The sequence below is a fragment of the Eublepharis macularius genome, chromosome 4, assembly GCF_028583425.1.
Source record: "Eublepharis macularius isolate TG4126 chromosome 4, MPM_Emac_v1.0, whole genome shotgun sequence".
Taxonomy (NCBI): Eukaryota; Metazoa; Chordata; class Lepidosauria; order Squamata; family Eublepharidae; genus Eublepharis; species Eublepharis macularius.
Window position 1 is genome coordinate 104,390,355 of NC_072793.1, and position 21,820 is coordinate 104,412,174.

Sequence of the window (21,820 nt, forward strand, 5' to 3'; positions counted from 1 at the left end):
AAATACTATTCCTGAAGATTTTAAAGACCATGTAAAGTACAGGTGTGCATTACTGAAGTTCAATTGAATGTGAACCAGAAAAAACTAGATTGAAACCAAAGATATTATCAAGGAAGAATGCACTAAGACTGTAGCAAAAAACAAACACACAACCCCCCAAAGCCTCGATGACTAATGAAACTTCTTAAAATTGCTAAATGCAGATAAGAAGCAAAAGTAAAAGATGACAGAATCAGAATTCTAAATGCAGCTTTTCAGTGACTTGCACAGAGACAAAGAGCACAATTATCATAACCAGTGCAAAGAGACAGAAGACAACCAAAGAAGAACAGCAGACCTGTTCCACAAGACTGAAGAAATCAAAGGAAATTCAAACCACAGCTAGGAATGTTGAAAGATAAACACAGAAACACACTATCTGATCAGGACAACATATTTACATGGAAATACAGTGAATGATAGTTTTGTTTTTCTGCCAAAAGTTATGACTGCCTTTAGATAAACTGAATATTTGTGGTTTTCAATAACCAAAGTAAAATTCTAACCATCAGTGGTTAATTTGCAAGCAAATATTTGGGCATAAGTAGTCTGTAAGCATAGTTACCTGTCTGAGGCTTATTTTACATTGGATGCTTGTTGCTGAAGATGGGACAATTTTAAAATATTTGGAGCTTCCATCTTTGGACACGCAGGTACTTATTTGTGACTACAGTAGTCCACTCTTTCTCACTCACAAACAACAATATTCAACTTATTGACACAAAAGGAAGCCGGTAGCAATTTGAGTGTTTTTAATTTTCTTACAACCACTTAAAACGGTCATGAAGTACCACAAAATTATGTACATTTTTACAGAAAAAACCAAGCAAAATAATGTAAGATATTTTAAAACCTTTTGATACACCTATCCAGCAAAAGAGCAAGTTTGCATGTGCATATTCCTCCTTTTTTTATATTTTACTTTTTAAAGCACGCATCTCTCTCTCTCTCTCTCTCTCTCTCTCAAAATCAAGGAAAAATACAGCAAGCAAGAGGGGCAACACAATATACATTTTAAAATTCTTTTTTAAAAAAGAACAAAGCAGGGAAAGTGCATGTCCAATGAGCTATTACAACAAGCAGATCTACATATATGCTGGCAGTATCTGCCCTAGGGGCTCTTCCAAGAGATTTCTGATTGTCTGTAAAACATCAACAGAATTGATTTAGAGGAGGATGGAAAAAATGGGTGATGTGTGTATATGACAGTGAAACAGGATTGTAGCAGATGACGGCAGATATGAAGACTCAACAGATATATTAAAAGAAACTGTTCCAGGAGCTTTTCCAGGTGATGGCTAAAGTGACAACCTCTTTACTGAAACTCATTTTTAAATTAATTCTACCCAGTCACTCAGTCCCAGCTGTCCCATACTACTGTGCATTTGATGCCATGACTCTTGGGGGGGTCAGGAAGAAGCAACTTGTGGCCTTCTATAACATTTGGCTCCTTATTGCTGATGTTTGATTAATCAAATAGACTGCAGTATGAGGACTGTCAGTGTTTTCTGATGAGCAGGTAGGTACAATGGAATAGCTACTGTACTAACAGCCTCACCTGTTTTGGTAGTTTTTAGATAGGATATAGAAAGCAATTGATGCTAGTGGTATTCACTAAACAACCTCTCTGCCATAAACAGAACCAGTGTGTGTGTGTGTGTGTATGAGGGAGGGATAACTGCATGCATACAGTTAGCACCACTGCTCAAAATCCATCCTAATCTTTCCCCCATGATGCTGCCTCAAAAACAAGATCTCATTGAATGATTTGATAAAAGTTAAAATGTCAGCACAAGTTCCTAGCAAGCAAGCTGATAAGGTTTTCAGGCAAAGGCAATTCCTTTGTGCTTAGCAAATCTTGGGTATTTTGAAAACTTTCACAGTAGACAACAATCCTAGACAAAGTTGAAAATTGCTAAGATCTGCTTTATATAAAACGCTGATCTCTGGTAGATTGACATTTGGCAACACATCTTGTGTGAAATTAATAAAACTTCATCGTATTTATAGAGAGGCAGAGGCAAATACGCACACTGCCTGTTCTGCAGTTAAACGTTTCAATTTGGCATATTTATGAAATATTCTTCTCATGTACTATTAAACTCCTTTGAGCTCATTAGCCTTTGGTGAATAATGCATACAAAATCTCTGCACATTGTATGAAAAAGGTGTGCTAGATTCAGTAAGTAAATGATACAATATATTGCTATTCATTTAGTAATTAACTATTTCTATCTTCTTGCAAAGCATTTATGTAATGGGGGCAGTTAAGGCTCCCTTTGATGGCTCAATCATCATACTAGGATTTAAATATGACATAGAAAGTTTAACAATGTCAAATTCTTTCCCCAAGAACCATCTTCTTCAAATCCAGAATTTGGTACAAGCTCTACAAGTTAGTTACTTATTTTCTTCCCCATCTGGTCTTTGAATATTTACTAAGCATTATAAAAGTGGTAACTATACCCAGAGAGGTAAGTCCAGGATCATATTAATTTTTATTAGTAATGTGAAACACTCTATGTTGCTTTAATATGGACCAATTTTATATGTTAATATTTTTCTAGCTGCTCAAGCAAATTGCAGTTTTCCAAAAAAAGCCAATCCTAAGGAAAACCTGCTTTATTGCCTATAAGTTACAGCAGTACGTAAGTATTTATTTTAATGGAGGTCTTCGTGTAGCAGGTAGGCCACAGAGACATGAAAATTATGTTTACCTTTCCCTGCTCTCTTCTTTGGGGGAAGGTATATTGCAGACCTTAAAGCCAATGGGGTGTGCAGGCACTCTCTCAGCGGGAGAATATCATTGGCACAGTAAAAATATACAATGTTATCTAACTTTGCAGACTTTCCCCCACTCCTCTACAATAATGCAAGAACCTTTTAAATGTCGTATCAGTACTAAGTCAGGTAAGACTCCAATTGAAACTATTTGGGCAATAAATGGAAAGAGATGAAGGGTTTGGTAGATGAAGTTACATTTTTACTGAAGTATGAGAATATTTCAAAAGTACTTAGGAACTGAATGCTTTGTAGATTGTGTCAAACCCTTTACACTCCAGCCCACAAGAATTGCCTCAAGAAATGCAGTATACAAGTACCCGTGTGTTGCATAGAAATGACTTATTAAAAGTAACAATGGAAAGCATCTCTCTTTTTGAAACTCCCTAAATGGATCCCACTGGGACCAAACTGCTAAAGCAAGACAGAAATATCAGCTTATAAATATATCCTGCATAGCCAGCTCCTACTCCACTGGCCTCAAAAACAGTTGACTTATTTACAGCAATGCATGAAGTATGAAAATTTTACTTAAAAAACTCTGAAAAATCTTTGACATAAAAGTTTCTACATATGGGCTTCTTATGATTTCTTTCAGATTATTTTTTGTCAAAAGATACCCAACAACTGCCCACTGAACAGAGCAAACGATACACTAAAGTTGAATGATGGGGAAAATTGATTTTTTTCCCTGTGCCAAATAGAGATGCTCAGAAACCAACCCACCTACCCATACACAAAGTGCATTTTTTATAATAAACCAACCAGCTGAATAGTACTAACTTCAATATACAAATACAGCTGCAAACTCAGCTTATGAGTTAATTTACATAGCCTTCCATGTACTAAATCTACTTTGGTTGAAACTTGGAAGTATGAAAGCTCTGGAGAATCATTCTGCAGCCACACTCTAGGATCTCATACTGATAGGAAAGTTCATTTTAAGGAAGGTTCTTTTAAGACACCTTCCTAAAGATAAGTATTTATGTATGTCCCCAGACAATCCCCAGAAACACAAGTTCCAACCTGTGAATCCCAAATATCCAGAGATCAAAGTGACCAGATATATTTCAAAGTTAGCATACATATAATAGGCAGAAGGGATAGCCCAGCAGAGAAAATGCAAAAACCTGGATCCTAATCAGTTTGAACCACTCTACGGAATTTGAAACCTACAATTCTTCATTAGTATGCAACAACCAAGAGTTGTTACAGTGGCAGGACGCTGTTTTATGGACAAAAAATTGCTGGGTTCTCTAAGAGCTACTCCAGTTTAAGTCCAATGATTTCAATGGGCTTAGACTGGAGTAATGCTTCTTAGGATTGCACTGTAAGAAGTCATGTGAATATTCATGGAACCCTATCTCCCAATGTGGACCCACAGTCATATGTATTGCATGAACTGTGCCACAATGGACATCACAAGTTATGTTCCATTATATCCTTAACTAGATAAGGGAAGAACCACTCTATCCATGCTTTTACAGGCCAACCATAATTATATGGAGAAACCCATAATATTTGACAATTGATATGAGCTCCACCTTTCTATTTATCCCTCCTCAACATATGCAAGGTCAGTTTTCAAACAAATGATTACAAGACAGAAAACTTAATCCCCGCATCGTTTCATTTTCCCTACAAAAACGTTAAAAATCTTTCCAAGGAGAACAAATTGCATTAATGAAGTTGTGTTTTTCTGCAGCTTTTTAGTTAAAAGCAGAACCATATGCTAACATTTAAATCCCCCCCCACACCTTTCATTCTGTGTCTTTAACAGCAGTGTGACTGGTAAAAATTCCGAGTATGACTGTCTCCACCACAGGAAAAACCATGCCCATAGCAGAGGCACAGAGCCTCTATCACAAGAAACAGAGTTGGTGTCCTGACTTCAGCAAAGCAGCTGTTGCATAGCCACACAGGTCCTTTTCCCTTGTAGTGCTTTCAGGCTGCAAAAGTAGAAAGCAACTTCCAAAGCCCGAATGTGGTTTTTCATATCAAAGCTTTTGGCCACCCCACTTACCTTGACAATAAGCTTTCCTTTTAAAGTCTCTTTAAGACAAAACTACAACAGTTCTATGACTGCTAAGGAAAAGGAGATTTCCACCAATTTTTATCTTCTTGCACATGCTATCAGTTTGGCTCTTTCCAGACCATTACTAAAAATAATATTTCTCCCCTCAGAGGAGAGATGTCAAACCACCTTTATTTCTTAAAAGAAAAAGCTCTGGAACAAGCAACATTTGTGAAGATAGATAGGATTGCATTAACATCCAGGAGTCTTTTTCCTTCTCTCAAAGTGCAAGGCTCCAAATGTCAGTTTATAAACAGTTTCCATGAGATCTTTCTTGGCTTCCCCTGCTGAAACAAGAGCAGGAGACTGCAGTTGTGCTTCAAAAAATGGATTTCAACTTGCTGCCTCTCCATCCTTAGTTAGCAAACTGCTGGTAAAAGGCAAATTTGACTCTTTCAATGTGATGGCAAAGTTTAATTGCTGGGCCAAGCTTCAAGTCCATGCACTCCTGAACAGTAGGAAGAGTAAGTAGTAGAAGTGCCTGCCCATCTATTTCCTGCCGACAAATACAAAGAGAGTCAGAATTAGTTGTATTTCTCTAATTTACTGTTCTGTTTTCAACCTCTAGTATACTGTATTTTCTCAAACTTTAAAAAAAAAAGTACAGTACCAGTCTGAACTGAACTGGAAATACATTCTTCATGATGCACTGAGCAATGTTAAATCAAAAAGAGTCCAGTAGCACCTTTAAGACTAACCAATTTTATTGTAGCATAAGCTTTCAAGAATCAAGTTCTCTTCGTCAGATGCATGGTACAGAAACGAAGAGAACTTGATTCTCGAAAGCTTATGCTACAATAAAATTGGTTAGTCGTAAAGGTGCTACTGGACTCTTTTTGATTTTGCTACCACAGACTAACATGGCTAACTCCTCTGCATCTATGAGCAATGTTAAATTTGTCATGCAACTGAAACTTAACAAACCAGCTTTCAAAATATTGAGCAATGTAAAAAATATTGAGCGATATAATATATATAAATTAGCATAAATGTAGGAATCATAAAGGTCAGATATTTGCCATGATAGAATATCACTGGGATAGATACTATTCCCTTTCTTTTCAGCAAGAGAACCTCGTTTCATCTGCTTAAATGGCAATTATCATTAATGAACATAGATAACATACTACCTGATCAAGAAATATTCTAGCTAATGGAGCACAGTCTGTGGATTTGAGGAACCGCACAACATCAGCCACGCTCCATTCCAAAGGATTGCTATCCAGTTGCAGCTTTTCACCAACTTCTATCTTGATTTCCTGTCACACAAACCCCAAACACAAAGTAAAAATATTACATATACCCTGCTCTTTGTTCCACCACAAACCATATGTATTACTGTGTCCCACACCACGAATCAAGATTTTCTGTTCCTAGTGCCAACAGTTTTGAACACAGAGGTAAGAACACTGACTAAACTCAGACAAGAAATGTGGTCCATGTACTCCAATACAAAATTCTAAAGAATTTCGGCTTTTACAAGAGTAAGAAAGATGTATATCTTGTTCTTGCAGCACAAAATTGTACGACAAATCAATATTATTTTGAGGACCACCACAAAACCAAGCAACTAGAAGCAGTTCACAGGAATGTTCCTATTTTTTGCACTTAGCAAAATCTTTTAACTTTCCAGTATCACACATCCTACTCATCACAATATTGTGTGCACTGCTTAGTGTTTCTCATCCACTTTTGCAGAATCAAGATTCTTTCCCTAGTTTATCTTTTTTTCTGGTGCTTGGTAATATATTGCAAGGTGTGTGACTTTATTTCTGCTTATTGATACTTTACTTGTATGGGAAAGCAAGCATATAATAATAATAATAATAATAATAATAATAATAATAATAATAATAATAATAATAATAATAATAATAATAATAATAATAATAATATCCTCTTTTTATTCTAGTAACTGTATATACCATACTGGTCAGATTATTGAACTAGGTGAACATTTACATATAGAAATTAGACATTGTACCATACTAGGGGTGTGCATTTCAAGTTTCCGATTCAGATAAAATACTCAAATTGGACTCCATTTGTAAAGATTTGGAAATCCCGAAACAAAGCTCCCCCGAAGCATTTGGGTTGCTTCGGGGCTGAGTTTAAAGGGCCTTTTCCCTGCCTCTTGCAAGTGGCAGGTCCCTTTAAACTATCAGCTGGCAGGCAGGGGGGGAATCACCCTGCCTGACAGCTTAAGTTTAAAGGGCCCCTTTCCTGCCGCTTGCAACTGTTAGGACCCTTTAAACACCCCAAACCCACAACCCCCAGCCCCCCTTACCTTGGCTCTGCTGCTGTGGTGGTGGAGGCGGTGGTGTGGCAGCGGCAGCTCCGGCCTTCCCAGCTGCCCAGCAGACCACGGAGGCAGCGGGGCGGTAGCGGCGGCTCTGGCCTGCCCTGTGGGGCAGCGCACTGCCGGATCCAGCCTTCTCAGCTGCCCTGTGGGCCACTGTGGACCTGGAGGACGTGGAGCGGCGGCTCCAGCCCTCCCCACTGCTCTGCTGGGCCGCACAGTGGCGGAGGATATGGAGAAGGCCCTTCCTGCCCCTCAAATGGCCACTGCGGTGGCCATTTGAGGGACAGGAGGGCTGGAGGAGGTGGCTCCAGCCTTCCCCGCTGCCCTGTGAGGTGGCTGTGTGCCCAGAGGAGGCGGCGCGGTGGCGGAGGCAACGGCTCCGGCCCACCCCACTGCCCTGCGGGGCTGTGCAGCAGCAGAAGAAGAGGTGGCGTAGCGGCTCCAGCCCTCCCCACTGCTCTGCAGGGCTGCACGGCGGTGGAGGATATGGAGAAGACCTTTCCTGCCCCTCAAATGGCCACTGTGGGTGCCATTTGAGGGGCAGGAAGGGCTGGAGGAGGAGGCTCCGGCCTTCCCCGCCACCTTGTGGGGCCGCTGCAGGCCCGGAGGCAGCGGCGCGGGTCCTGCAGGAGCCAGCTCCATGCTTCCCCGCTGCCCAGCTGATCGGCCTCCCCTCTCCCTGCCTGCCAGGTAAGTGGCGTGGGTGGGTGGGGTTTGCTCCAGGGGGGTGGGGGGTTTGCTCCTCCTCACTTCAGTATGCTCCAAATCTTTACGGAGCATACCGAAGCAAGCTAAATACCAGAATCCCAAAGTGGCGTGCCCACCCCTATGCCATACACACTGAAACAACGTTTGGGTTATGTACTATAAGCTGCAAGCTATTACTTTTAACCCTGCACAACAAATCACATTAAAGTGGTATCAAAATTCTTAGAATTTCTTATACATTATAAAAAAAGATTTAATATGGCTTTAATATTTTTAGAACATTTTAATATTAGCTGGAAGCTCAATTTCCCAGAAATGATTTTAAATAATCACCTATTCATTGTAAGCAAGAGAATTTAGGACAAGCACATTTAGATCTAACCTAATGCTCAGAGTCTTGCAATGAAGCAAGTGCCTCTAAGCGGGTACCAAGTATGCACGGCTACATGCAGCATGCACGCCTACGACACCCATGGAAAGTTCCCATTTCCATGGCACCCCTAGGGGAGACCAATCACAGAAAGTGGATGCGTGTGCATGTGTCCATCTTCAAAAGCAGTCTTAATATATAAGCAGAATACAGGCAAACAGTTGCGTTTATTTTGTTTCAAAAGACACCCTTAAACAGTTTTAATAATTCTACCTTGTCAGGAGAAATTATTTTGTACTTTTTGCTTCCACTATTATAACTAGAACTACATAAGTGTATATTGCCATTTCAAAATAAATGTTCAAGAAACCTCAACAGCAGAATGATCCAGTGAACAAACCCTATCTTTTTTAAAAATTAAAAAATGCACGTTGGTAAGGATTTTTTCTTTTTAAATGCCAGACATACCTTTGGTGTGGGAGGCTTATTTTCATCATCTGAGAAAGAGAAAGTACGTAGTTTCCTTTTCCGTCTATCCCGGTCCTGAGTCACAAAATGAGACCGCTCACTCTGTGTGGGTGAGGAGGATTGTGATTTCTTCTCTGAAAGTTCGGATTCTTCAAGCAGTTCATCTTGGTGATCCGAGACACTGTCTTCTGTTAAGGATTCTTCATCCACCTCTTCCTGGTCATCGTCCTCTTCACCTCCACTGCCCTGAAATAGTACATAAAACACATTCTGTTTTCAGCAAACCTATCCAGAAGACAATGTATTAAAATTCTCTCTTATGATGGCATACTTGGGGTGAGCCAGTTGGTGTGTTCTCCACAGATGTAGAGGATCGTTTCTTTTTATGAACAAAGAAATTTTTCCGCTTCTTTCTTTTCTTGCTTGACTTCTTCATGCTTGCTTCTGTGTTGCTGTGGAGTCCTGGTGGCCGGCCAATCCTTTTGTTTCTTCTTTTCCCATAGTAATGGGCTAAAAGAATTTAAAAGAAGAGATTCTTGCCATAAAACTTAGAAGTCATAATCAGGTCTTAGTCCATAGCATTAAGAGAGTTTAGAGACTTTGTTTACAAATAGGAATTATTTTAGCTATTTATATGTCCAGGCAATTTGATATTTAGAGGATAGTATCATCTCCTTTTAAAAAGGTATGACCAATAGCACAGTATATATTTAGCAATAATTTCACTAGCACAGTCATTCTTGGGGGAAGAGAGGGGATGCGAACCATTTTGATGTCAGTATTGGTACTTGGCATACAACAGTCAAGATGCAGGCTCCTTTTTCTGTGGGTTATGAACCCTGTGGAAGCGATGGAAGGGAGGAATAGGTCTGTGGTTGCTATGGTCTAGTCAGTTAAGCATAAAGATGAAGTAACACAACAGAGAAGGAGTGTGTAGAAGTAATGATGGAAAGACAGAGAGGGAGAAGGAAAAGAGGAGAGCAAGAGTGTGAGCATAGATAATACAGAAATAAAACTTGTCTGCTAGCAGAACAGGAAAGAAAAGACCTAGCATAGTGTAACACCAATGAAGCTTTTATCCTTTACAGCAGAGACAAAGGGAAGATCTAGTAAAGTTTGGCAGGGAGCATAGTTTCATAAATGCTTCACATATGCTTAACTAGAAATTGTAAATAGTATGGCTTTTCTTTTTAAATCAAGGGACCAGTTACTGTAATCTGGAAGGAGGCCTAAGCAGTCTATATATATAAAGACAAGTGTCCTGACTGACTCATCAATGCCCAGCCCAAACCCCTAGACCTAGAAACGTGAAATTTGGGGAGAACATTCCTTTTGTGATGTAGAGGCTCACTAAGAAGGGATTTTAAGAAATTCGCCCCCTAAGGGGGTAAAATGTGTTTTCCCATAGGGATACAGCTTCCCTGTGTGGCTGGCAGGCTGCAGCCTGCTTCTCCCCAACTCCCAACTGCCAGCTCGGCCACTCTTCCCTGATTGGGCTGGCTTTTCAAGGTCATTTGCATATGCGGCCTGATTGGGGGTCAGCCCAACATTCTAAACAGTTGCTAAGGGAGTCATTAAATGTGTCCTGAGCAGTGTTCCCGCTAATGTGAGCACGTGAGCAATTGCTCACAGATTCTGACTCCTCCGCTCACAGCTTCTCAGATGTAGCTCACAGATACTAACCCTCAGGCGGCCCCACCCTCCCAGTCAGCCAGCATCTGCAGGTGGGCCCTATAGGGATGGAGCAGGGATGGAGCCTCATCCCACTTCTCTCCTCCCTTCTGGCTGTGGCTGGTTTGGCCCCCAGGGTGTTGCCAGAGAGCGCCTCCAGCCACTGCTGGCTCTCTAGCTGGGGAACAGAGCAGAGTGATCGGGTCTGGTCTGACCCGTGCAGCCTGAAATCGCTAAGATCCCCTCAGCCCCAGAGAGCTGAGGAGAGGAGGTAGCACCTCAGCGGCCACCATGGTGAAGGCGTCATTTAACTTGGCCTTGGCGCAGAAGGAGGCTGAAGAAGTAAGCACTGACTCACAAAAGCTCATCTTGAAATAAATGTGCTAGTCTTTAAGGTGCCATTGCATGTCTGCTTTATTTTGCAGCAGCAGACTAATATAACTACCCCTTTGTAATCAACATGGACATATCCATTTTTATACAGAAGTATACTCTGATTTTTGTGGCCCTTTCACCTAATGGCTTTTATTGTTAAATTGTTTTGATTGTAATCAAAGCAATTTGATTGTAATTTTTTTTTTAAAGGAGGTGCACTCAAAACTTTAATGAAAGTTGTTGTTTCGGCTCACAAAGTAGATTTTTAGCTCACAACATTGCAAAGCTTAGAGGGAACATTGGTCCTGAGGTAAAATGCACCTCCCAGTCTTCCCTTAAAAGTTCACTAGGGTTGCCAATCTCCCTGTAGTGAGATTGGCAAGACCAGTTCTCCTGGAGAAAATGGCTGCTCTGAAGTGCGAATTCTATGGCATCATACCCCACTGAGGCCCCTCCCCTTCCTCAATCCACACCCTCTCCAGGCTCCACCCCCCAAATATTCAGGACTTTCCCAACTTGGACCTGGCAACCCTACCACCGCACCACCCCTCCCTCAGTCCAACTCCACCTCACACCTCTCACAGCCATCCTCTCTTACTGCCCCCAAGAAGCCTCCCAGCAGACGTTGTGCAAGATATATCGATGCTAAAAGGAGGAAGCAACTTAGAGATGCGGCAAAGAAATATGCACATCATACTCCTGTGGTGCACTGAGCAGCAGCGGCTAAGTACCAGCAAGTCCCGAGTCCAAGGGAAAGGTGACCATCTCTGCAGGCCTGGTCACAGTAATGACGACCCTAGCAGACATAACAGCCAAGATATACCCTGATATCACCACTATCACGGAGAAGTCCATGGACTGGCTGTGCAAGCATGCCATTCTGACTTCCAAGAACGACAAGGTTGCCATCATTAATGAAACACAACTTAACTGCCTCGAATGGGCAGAAATGGAGTACAGATCTGTGGACTAAGTGGTGCAAATGGATGACGCGGTCCACTACCCTGTGGAGTTCCTTAAAATGCTCAACCTTCCTGGCTTCCCAGACCACAAGCTTCTCCGCAAAGTGGGGATGCTGCTCCGGAACCTCAAACCAGTTCACAAGAAACATGAATAATCTATACTGGTATTCAGGCTATCTGAGCCCGTACACTCTAATTCAAACGCCCAGTACGCTTCCCTTCTCAACAGTTCTTTATTAAAGTCCACAGATCTATCTGCTTGCAAAACTTCTATAACTGAAAACCTGAACTGTCTCTCATTATCATTATGGTCCATAAAGTGCTGAGTTAGAGGTGCCTTAAGAGATCTAGTCCTAATCCTAGAGATGTGTTCTTGAATGCAGATCTTGACTGCGCGGCTAGTACTGCCTATATAAATACGGGGGCAGCTGTATATGTTGGATCTTGTCCTTGTAGGGAATGTTTCCCAACTAATACTGTATTTGTTAGAGGCATGTAACAGGCAGGGGCACTCTGTACCTTTAAATGTGTCTACGGGGAGTAGCTCCAGTTAGTTATAAGGGTTCAGTGTGAAGGTGACCAAGCATTATTTGCAGATGTGAATCTGAGTGCTGGGACGCAGTGAGTACATGAGGTGTGCGCGTGTGCGTGAGTGCGCATGTGCCCCGCCACAGGTGCCGGAAACCCTGGCGCCGCCTCTGCTAGTGAATATATAAAATCATCTTCAGCACATTCTCCCCCACAAGACATGAGAAACAAATTTTTATGATTGTAAAGAAACTGGGTGTTATTCTCAACTGCCCCATTCTTTCCCACAAAGATTGCTGATACATTCTTTTGGAGCAAATAATGAATTCCAACACTGAGATTAATGCAGCTCTTATGAAAGAATAGTAAGGACAATCATACTTCACAAGTGCTCTGTGCTACTAGTCTTAACTTTCTACAAACTCTTTGGATGAATATTGGACACAGGATCTTAAGGAATACTATTATAATCCTAGCATACTGCTTCTTCTGAAAAAATAAACTAAGGGGGATATGACTAAACCTAAGGACACACTGTATTTATTGCAAAATAAGTTTTGCAACCAGAATCAATGCACTTCTCAGTAGTTAAACCAAATTCCATTCATGGGATTTTCATGTGGATTTTTTTGGATCAATCAACAGATACAATAATCAATACTGTTACTCACTGTATTTGGTTTTAGTCAGAACAGAGCAGTTCTCTGAACACTTGTCTAGCACCATTTGGGGACCAAAGAGATTTGGACAACACTCCAGTTTGATACAGGTCTGCCTACAGAATTCTGCCACCCGATCAGCTGTTCTTACAACTTCCACTGTGGCACGATAACTCTTCCCTTTGTATCTGTAGCAAGAACAATATAAATATCATCAAGTGGATTCCTGGATCAATAAATCAATTAAAATAGATATTACAGAAGCATCAAGCTTTATAAACTTTAATTTACTTTGCTTTCAGGGTTTCTCCATATCCATGCCACGTAGCCTCCTCATCTAATTGTATTTCTCTAAGAACACGGCTGGGTTTATAAGCAGCGTTGATCAAGAGAGAGAGAACCTGAACAATGTAAAGGTAGAGAAAAACATAAAATGACTAGCCCAGAAAAAGATGCTTTTTAACATGGTTTAATATCTTAATTGATGAATTCTGCAAAATTAATGCTAACTACAGTCAGGAAAAAGAGGGCCACACCAGTAAGGTTCAGTAAGAAAAAAAGAAGAGCAGGGTGCAGTTGTAGAGCTGTTTATTAATTCTTTCAGATCCCTAATGCATTTTGCAAATAACTTCATCAGGGGAAACTAGTAAAGTAAAATTAAAAATTTTAGATAATAGAACCTCTGTTATATATACAACTCATACATCATACACAAGTACATACATAAAATACAAGAGCAATTTTAAAAAAACAAAATATTGGACAGACCTCAGTGTAATTTAACAGAAGCACCCGTGGTATCTCATTTCCTTGAACGTAATCACACTTCTACAGACATTTTAATTAATTTTAATTTTTGAAATGTGAACGTTTTATTATCTATTATTTTTAATTTTACTTTATTAGATACCGCAATGAAGCTATCTGCAAAACACATTGGGATATAAAAGGATAAATAAATAAGTTTTTAAGCATCACAATATTACGTTTATCTAGAAAACACTTTTGCCTTCTTTTAATCTCACGCATGTGCACTGGAAATATAAGAACCACGTTTCATTCCTTTTAGTTGCTAAAGCAAGAATAGTTGTGCAAAAGGTCTCTTCCAACACTACACAGTTAACTTCTTCTAGAACTAAATCCAACTTTAATTTCAAGCTAAAGTTGAACCTGATAGCAGAAGTAAGAAAAATAGCAATCCTACAGATTCTTGGTTTGATAGGGAATGTAGAGCTTTGAAAACTTGGCTACTTTATGTATATAGCTGACATCATTGTAAGATTTTGGCACTGCAAAATCTAAATACTGAATATACCATATGTAAATTGTGGCATGTTGCTACTCTTCTTCCTTCTGAGGAAATTTTGGTCCTCCCAATTTGTTGCTACTGCTTCTTGCTAAGGAAAAAACAGGGTAGCACTTACCTGTTGTAACTGTTGTTCACCAAGTGGTATTCTGTGCAGGCCCACATGGGCACTGTGCATGTACAGGCCCCACCATGGATGTTCCAAAGCTCCTAGAGGTGCGAGTCACGCTTTTTCGCACTTTCCCCACAGGCATGGCTATAAAAGATGGGGCAAGCATCTCCCTCCAGTTCTCTAAGCTACTGGTGTAGAAGAAAGGTAAGAAAAAGAGCACACAGTGGGAAAGGAGGGAGGGATGTGTGCCTGCACAGAAGACCACTAGATGAACAACAGTTACAGGTAAGTGCAATCCTGTTTTCATTGCCGTGTCTTCTGTGCAGTCCCACATGGGAGATTAACAAGCTAACTACCTGGGCATGAAGCTGTTTAATGGAAGAGACTCTTTAGGATGGCCTTGCCCATAGCTGTGTCCCTTCTGGAGTCTACATCAATGGCATAATGCTAGATGAATGTGGACAGCATAGACCAGATGGCCATCTTACACAATTCCACTCAAAGGATGCCCAAGTTGAAGGCTGATGAGGTGGACTGAGTCCTTGTAGAGTGAGCTCTTACATGAAATGGGCATGGTTGTTTAGATTGGTTATAACAATCCTTAATGAGCCAAGCTATCCAATTTGAAACGGTCCATGCAGTGGCCTTCAGTTCAGACCCTTTCTGGGCCCTTTTGGAAAGGAGCATTCCTTTTGGAAAGGTTCAGCCACTTCTGAGTGCAGAACCTTGAAGACTGGATCTGAAGAGATCAGAGCAGAGCAGGTCACCTCAATGTCCAGAGATCTCATCATCAGGACTAACTGCTCAGTGTACAAGTGTAGATCCTCACTTGAGGATACAGTAGAATTGTCAATAAGAAATTTCAATGGATAAGGTTCTAATGCAAGATCCTAGCTGACACTGGAATCATCATCAGAATGCATAGTGGCATTGAAGGCCCTAACTCGCATCTTATAGTGATGGAACCGAGGATCAGAGAGAAGACATGTCTTTCTTCAGTGGCAGCAAAGGAAGAACTTGGGGAGGGAACTGCTCACTCTGCCTTTTATAGCCGCACCTGGAGGGAAAAACATGCAAAAAGACTAGGCGAGCACCTCACGCCTCAAGAAGTTTTGGAACGCCTGTGGCTGGCCTGTGCATGCGCAGTTCCCATGTGGGACTACACAGAAGACATGACAATGAACTATCAGTATTTTTAAGAAGTATGTTCTTGGAATCCCAAGGCTTGAGCTGACAGTGAGATTTAGGGGCAGGCTACATGTATTATGCTTATGCCATAAACACTGGCTGGTATGATTAAGGGTTGCTTCACACATTTCCCCTACACAATTATTGCTCCCAGATAATTAAAATGGCAACATATTATCTATTTCTCCATGTGTACAGAAGATAAAACATGCAATTGTGTGTTGTGACAGCATGTACATTATTGCTACACAGAATGAATATCTGTATAGGAAAATAGTATGTTATGTGATCTATATAAAGAATTTTCTGAGGTAATCTGACATTAATCAACTGAATTCTTTCTCATATGATGTTTTGCTCAGAGATTTAATGGAATTCACATTGAGAAATCCACTTCAGGAAAACCTTTCTCCAACACAATCAAGATTATTTGTAGTTTTGGATCCCGAGGCTGAAAATTTAATTTAATTTAATGGATTTATACTCCGCCCTCCCCACATCAGCAGGCTCAGGGTGGAAATATAGCAAGCAATTTGTTTCTGCTACCCTCACCTGATTTTAATTTTTTAACATCCTTTAACCTAACACAGGCACATGAGAACATTTTATCACAAGTCAATACACGTTTTTGTACTTCCTTTGAATGCTGTATTGATTTACTTCTCATCTGTTGTTATCCAGATAAGAAGTGTTAAACAGAGAAAGGCAACTATGATAGTGCTTCATGTCAGGGCTTGTTGCTGCCGCTGCTGGGCGGGGCGCCAGCTGGGCTGGCCCTGATGTCAGAGGGGCACCAGGGATGCTGCAGGACCCTGCTCTGTGGAAGGAGGGGCGGTATACATCACCCAGACTCCCTCTTAGTCCACTCGCTGGCCTGCTCAACCTGGCCTGCTCACCCCCTGCGTCTTCCATCATCTCCTCCTCCCAGAACTCTCCTCCAGGCCTCCACTCTCGCACTGCTCTGCTCTCACTCCACACCATCACTCCTTACTCACACCTACCACCTCAGAGCTCTTCCTAGCCACCCTTTATAGGGTTTCCTTTCTCCGCCCCGCCCTCCTTCCAGGCTTGTTCCCTCTCCTGACTTGGCCCAGCTGTGCCTTCCCTCAGGTGTTTCCCTCCTATCACTAATCCCTTCTAGGCTTCCTTGCCTTGCTGGCAGGGTGGGGTTGAATGTTAGCCCTCCCCAGCTGAGGTCTCCTTGGCCTTGCTCACGAGGAGCTGCCCCAGTAGGCCTTTGAGCTGCTGAGCTTGCCTGGCCTTGCTCGCGAGGAGCTGCCCCAGCTGGCTTCTGCGCTGCTGAGCTTGCCTGGCATTGCTCGCGAGGAATTGCCCTGGCCAGCTTCTGGGCTGCCTGCTCATTGATGCTGGGCGGGGCTACCCATCTCCTCCCCCAGAATGCCTGTGGCAGCTCCACCTGGAGGGGCTTGGCTCCTAGCAACTCCTGAGCCAGGCTACTGTCCTCTAGCCGGGGTGTGGCTCTGGGCTGTAGTGGTTGCTTCTCCTCCTTGGCTGGTAAGGGCTCTGTTTGGGCTGCTGCTGGGTCCCTATTCCCCCTGCCTTGGCCCTTTTCCTCTGGCCTGCTTAGCCCCCTCTCTTCCCCCTGGAGGGTGGGACTAGCTGGTCTCTCCCTGCTCCCCCCAGCCCTCTGAGGCTTTGGCCTTTCGCCCCTATCCCCTGGAGTAGGCAGGTTCTGGACCTGGTTGCTGGCTGGGGTGGCAGGGCCGCTGCCTCCCAGTTGCCTCCCACTGTTCCCTCCTGGCAAGTCTGGGGGCTGGGACTCAGACCCCGGACACTTCAGACATAATTTTTTCCCCCAAATGCTCTTACCTCTTTAAGAACAAGGACACAATTCCCAGGTCCCACAGACTGTGGCAGTTCTGCGATTCTACCTTTATTAAGGTATGGCCCTGAGAAGCAGCGATGATTGAAGTAGATCTTTGGGCAGCAGTATTTACCATTAGTTACAACTGGAAAAGCAAAATTATATCAGAATCCCTTGTGTATACAAACAGTTTTGAGTATTAGCTTTTGAAGGTCATTCAAACCATATAAGGGAGAGTAACACACAGCAGCTTTTACACATATGCATCCTTATTACTGACAATTTCAAACCCATATTACACAGACCATAATACACGGTTTGGTGAATCATGGTTACTTCCACATGAGTGTTCTGATCTGGCCTGGGTCTGAAAGCATAGTGTGGTTTTGTTTCTTTTTGAGCTTCCATACAGCATCGTGGTGTACTTGTGTACCTTCCAACTTTCCCCTTGTTTTGCTGCAATCTTTCTTAAGCCTGTTTTACCACTATGTTTTTAGAAAGATCACAGTCAAAGTGCAACATGAGTATCATGTAGACAGGGAAGTATAGTGTTTTCCAAATCTCACCTTTATTGGTGTCATTTTCTCTGCTACAGCCCCCAGCCTCATGGCAAGCACTGCATGCCACCACACCCATTGGAGGGATTTAAGGAAGGGTCTTAAGCAGCAATCAGCAATTATCAATCAAGGGCGAAAAAAATGCAAAGCCCTCTGCTAGCACAGGCAGAACTATGAAAAGGAAATATGCCATGTGATTGCTCCACTGATGCATTCACAGCAGCAGTGAGAGCCCCATAGGTGTGCTGAAGCAGCCTGTTTTTGGCTTGGTGGTTTAAAAGTCATAAATGCCTGATCTTAAATATTGGTAACTTCATCTCTGCCTTGAAAACCAGTTATCTCACTGCAACATATATAGGTTAATGTTGAAGTAAAGCTTATAATTATATATTACTCTGTTTACAAAATAAGTCAGCATCCCTTGTAATGCAAGACAGTTATGGATACAGCAATAGTCATTTTATTCTAACTATGTTTGGGCCAACATGACTTTTTCTACCTCAATCCAGAGGTTTATAACTTGCATATAAAGAGACAGGATTAAATTGTCATCATGCTTCTCCATTTAAAAACCAATTAAATCTAAGAACGAGCAGCTCCCATTTGCGCAAAGCTTCCATTAGGCAGTGCCTCAGACACACATTTTTGCTGCATTGTAAACCATGCAATAAGCTGTTAGAAAGTGCAGAGATTGGTGTAGCTATTTCACCAGCAGTTGTACTTATTCAACATCCATTCAATGAACAGTTAAGCAAATGATTAGATTTCACCATCTGGCACAAATGGAATTCTACTGTCAAAGACTCTTATTTATAGAGTTGCCACAGTTATCTCCAAAACAGAAAGCAGTACCTCAATGAGAACTGAAAAAGTTCGTATTACAAGCAGGGAATGTGTGTTATGGAACAATCTATCCTAAACATAATGAAATCTCAGGAAGTGATGGAAGTGGATTAGATTAGATATATTTTTGTCTGGATCTACCATATTCTGAAAGCTTAAGCTCAGTTCCAGGGGGAAAAACCCCCAGTCTATTTCATTCACTTGCATCTACTGCTGCCCCATCTTTCATTACTGATCTTTAATGCTAAGTTATCTTCCTTTATAATGTGTGAAAAGTACTGCATTCCTAGATAAGATTTCAGGTCTATCCTTTCCCATTTGTAGACAGACAATTAGGCTATAATATACACTTCTTTTTTAGAAAAACACAGAATACACACTTCTTACCTGTGTCAGCTGAGTTCAATTCCTGGCTCTTTAGGCCCTCATGGACAGTCCTTGAAGACAATATTCTGACAAACAAGGAAATGGAAAGAAAAAGAGATGGTAGTGTTCACACTTGTGGCTTCATACTTTTCCCATACCTTTTTTGAAGCCACTGACACTGATATCTAACACACATACCTAATACACGAATTAATGCTCTCAAGGAATAACCTGAGAAATTGGGGTGGGGGAAGCAATGATCAAGCAAGCAAATATACAACAGAAATAGCAAGGTCAAAGCCTGCCATTGGTTCCTGCAAAAACTGAAGAAGATTAACAACTTAGATGCTCTACCACAGCCTATTTGTGCTCCAGGTACTTGCATTTCGACCCCAAACCATATGAGGCACAAGACTTGCTTATTTTAAAGATACACGTCTATGCAAGTATGCTTAGCACTGCAGCCAGAGAAAAGATCACACACTTGGGACGAAGTCATCCCAGAAGAGCAGGTGATTTCAACAAGACCACAGTACTTTGAAAGAGGGTTAACCTTCCATGGTTTTCACCAGACTTGTGAAATAGAATGGCATCTTCCAAATGAGTTAGACCTCAGTCTTTATTTTTCTCATACTTCTAGTTCTTCTGATCACAGTTTAATAACAGTTTCAAAGGCAACCCCCCCCCATATCTCTCTTGGGCATTTGGGACTTGAAAAAGGTATTAAATGAGAATATCCTCCCCTGTACAACTTCTAAACAACATATTGAAAATGTGCTCCCAGTCTGAGCTCTCCTTAAGACAGGAGGGCATTCGCACTGAAAAAAAGACTGAGAAATCCCGCTCCTCCTTCCTCTAGTTGAGCTACCAAGCAGCAAATAGAGATAGTACTGATTGTGTTCACTGCAGCTGACCTCCCAGCCAACCAAAGCCAGGGCAGTGTAGCAGAATGCCTTGCTGTGTATGGAACCATTTCTCTCATTTCTTTTCTAATGTCAATCTCACCAAAAAAGGTGCATCTTGAAATACCAGAACAATTGCACAAATATTTATGAGTAGAGATACCAGTTCAGCTTGGTGTAGTGGTTAAGAGTGCGGGACTCTAACCTGGAGACTCTAACCAAACTGGGTTTGGTTCCCCACTCCTTCACTTGAAGCCAGCTGGATGACCTTGTTGTTGCTGTTGTTATTCACAAAGAGAACTGAGGCTATCATACTTTGGTCACAAGTACGATAAGACAAGACTCTCTGGAAAAGTCAATAATGCTAGGAAAAGTAGAAGGCAGTAGGTAAAGAGAAAGACCTAAAACAAGATGGCTTGACTCAATAAGAGAAGCCACGTCCTCCAGTTTGCAGGATCTGAGCAAGTCTGTTAATAGGACATTTTGGAGGTCTTTCATTCATAGGGTTGCCATAGGTCAGAGGCAACTTGACAGCACATAATGCACACATCAATTCACAGGATAACTTCTTGATCTTCTTTGCTTAACAGCAGTAATGATACTTGCAGTATCATTCAGATATTAACAAAAATACTCCATTGATACATGTTGAAGTAAAGGTGGGAGCACCTAAGGCTGAATAACACCAAGCTTTTGTGTTCTGTCCGTTTCCCCAGCCATTACCAAATTATTATTGAGCATGGTGCTCCGTGGTATAAAATATGAGTGAAGCAGTGGAAACAAGATGTTGGCCCCATGCAAAGTGAAACCTGCTGTGTTTTATTTTTAATGACAGGCTTGCTTTCTTGTGGAGAACTGGAGAAAGGTCTGAGAAATCACATCAGTCTGATACACAGATTCCATTCCCCCAAATTCAAGTGCCAATTTGGGGTATACATTTTTCAAAGACTGACTACACTTAATAAAGTTTGCCTACTCCAAGAATTAGGAGTGTACAATTCAGTTTGGTATTTGGAATGAAAAAATGAATTTTAACTGATTCGGGAAAATCCAGATATTCTGGATCAAAATAATGAATACCAAATCAGTTTGGAATACCAAACTCTTGTTTTGCCAAATTAATTCCATAAAATTCGATAATAGGCTGGGCTGTTTCTTTGCAAAGAGACAGCAGTTCCTGCCTTTTTTGCAGAGGGTGTGTCATTTTTCATCCGAACTTCACCAAATTTTCAGGGGACCTACTCCTAACTGTCCTCTAAAGACCCCCTAAGGTACAGGAATACTGGATACCCAGGGACCAATTCTATGGGCTTCCAAAGAAGGTGCCTCCAGCCACTCCATTATTTCCTATAGGAAAAAAGTTAAAGATGACTCCCACTCCAGAAACACACTGAGGCAAGACTGCTATGGCCAAAGGACACTTCCAAATGCAACTTGAGCTCATCTCAGAAAAGGCCTAACAGAAGCAAACTGAAGCACAGGAATGGAATCTCTCCAGAACTAATGTGAAGCAAGAGGACTAATATCACAAAAGAGAAACACATCCTTTCCGCCCAAACCAAATTGAAGCAAGGGACGCTGCTGAAACTTACCCCAAAAGGCCCAGTGTTATTCACAGCAGCTAGGTACTGGGTTCAGCCAGAGGGGGCATACCACAGAACATAACCAAGTAGTACCCAGCCACAAGTACAAGGCATTCCTTTGCTTCAGTTTGCTTCCGTTAGGCTAAGTTGTAACAATGTCCCTTGCTTCAGTTTGGTTTGGGTGGAATGGCTGTGATTCTC

General features: G+C 41.7%; 1 protein-coding gene across 1 annotated transcript in view; it reads right to left on the reverse strand.

The window, feature by feature from the left end:
* Window positions 1–774: 774 nt before the first annotated feature.
* Window positions 775–21,820, reverse strand: part of SFMBT1 (Scm like with four mbt domains 1) — a 143,562-nt gene continuing 122,516 nt past the window's right edge. The window contains exons 14-21 of the mRNA XM_054978469.1: window positions 19,156–19,220; window positions 17,374–17,513; window positions 13,229–13,338; window positions 12,950–13,125; window positions 9,074–9,252; window positions 8,743–8,988; window positions 6,025–6,153; window positions 775–5,390 (exon numbers count right to left, since the gene is read on the reverse strand). Coding sequence (XP_054834444.1) covers window positions 5,250–5,390; window positions 6,025–6,153; window positions 8,743–8,988; window positions 9,074–9,252; window positions 12,950–13,125; window positions 13,229–13,338; window positions 17,374–17,513; window positions 19,156–19,220 — 1,186 coding nt within the window. The 3' untranslated portion in view covers window positions 775–5,249. The remainder of the gene's footprint in view (window positions 5,391–6,024; window positions 6,154–8,742; window positions 8,989–9,073; window positions 9,253–12,949; window positions 13,126–13,228; window positions 13,339–17,373; window positions 17,514–19,155; window positions 19,221–21,820) is intronic.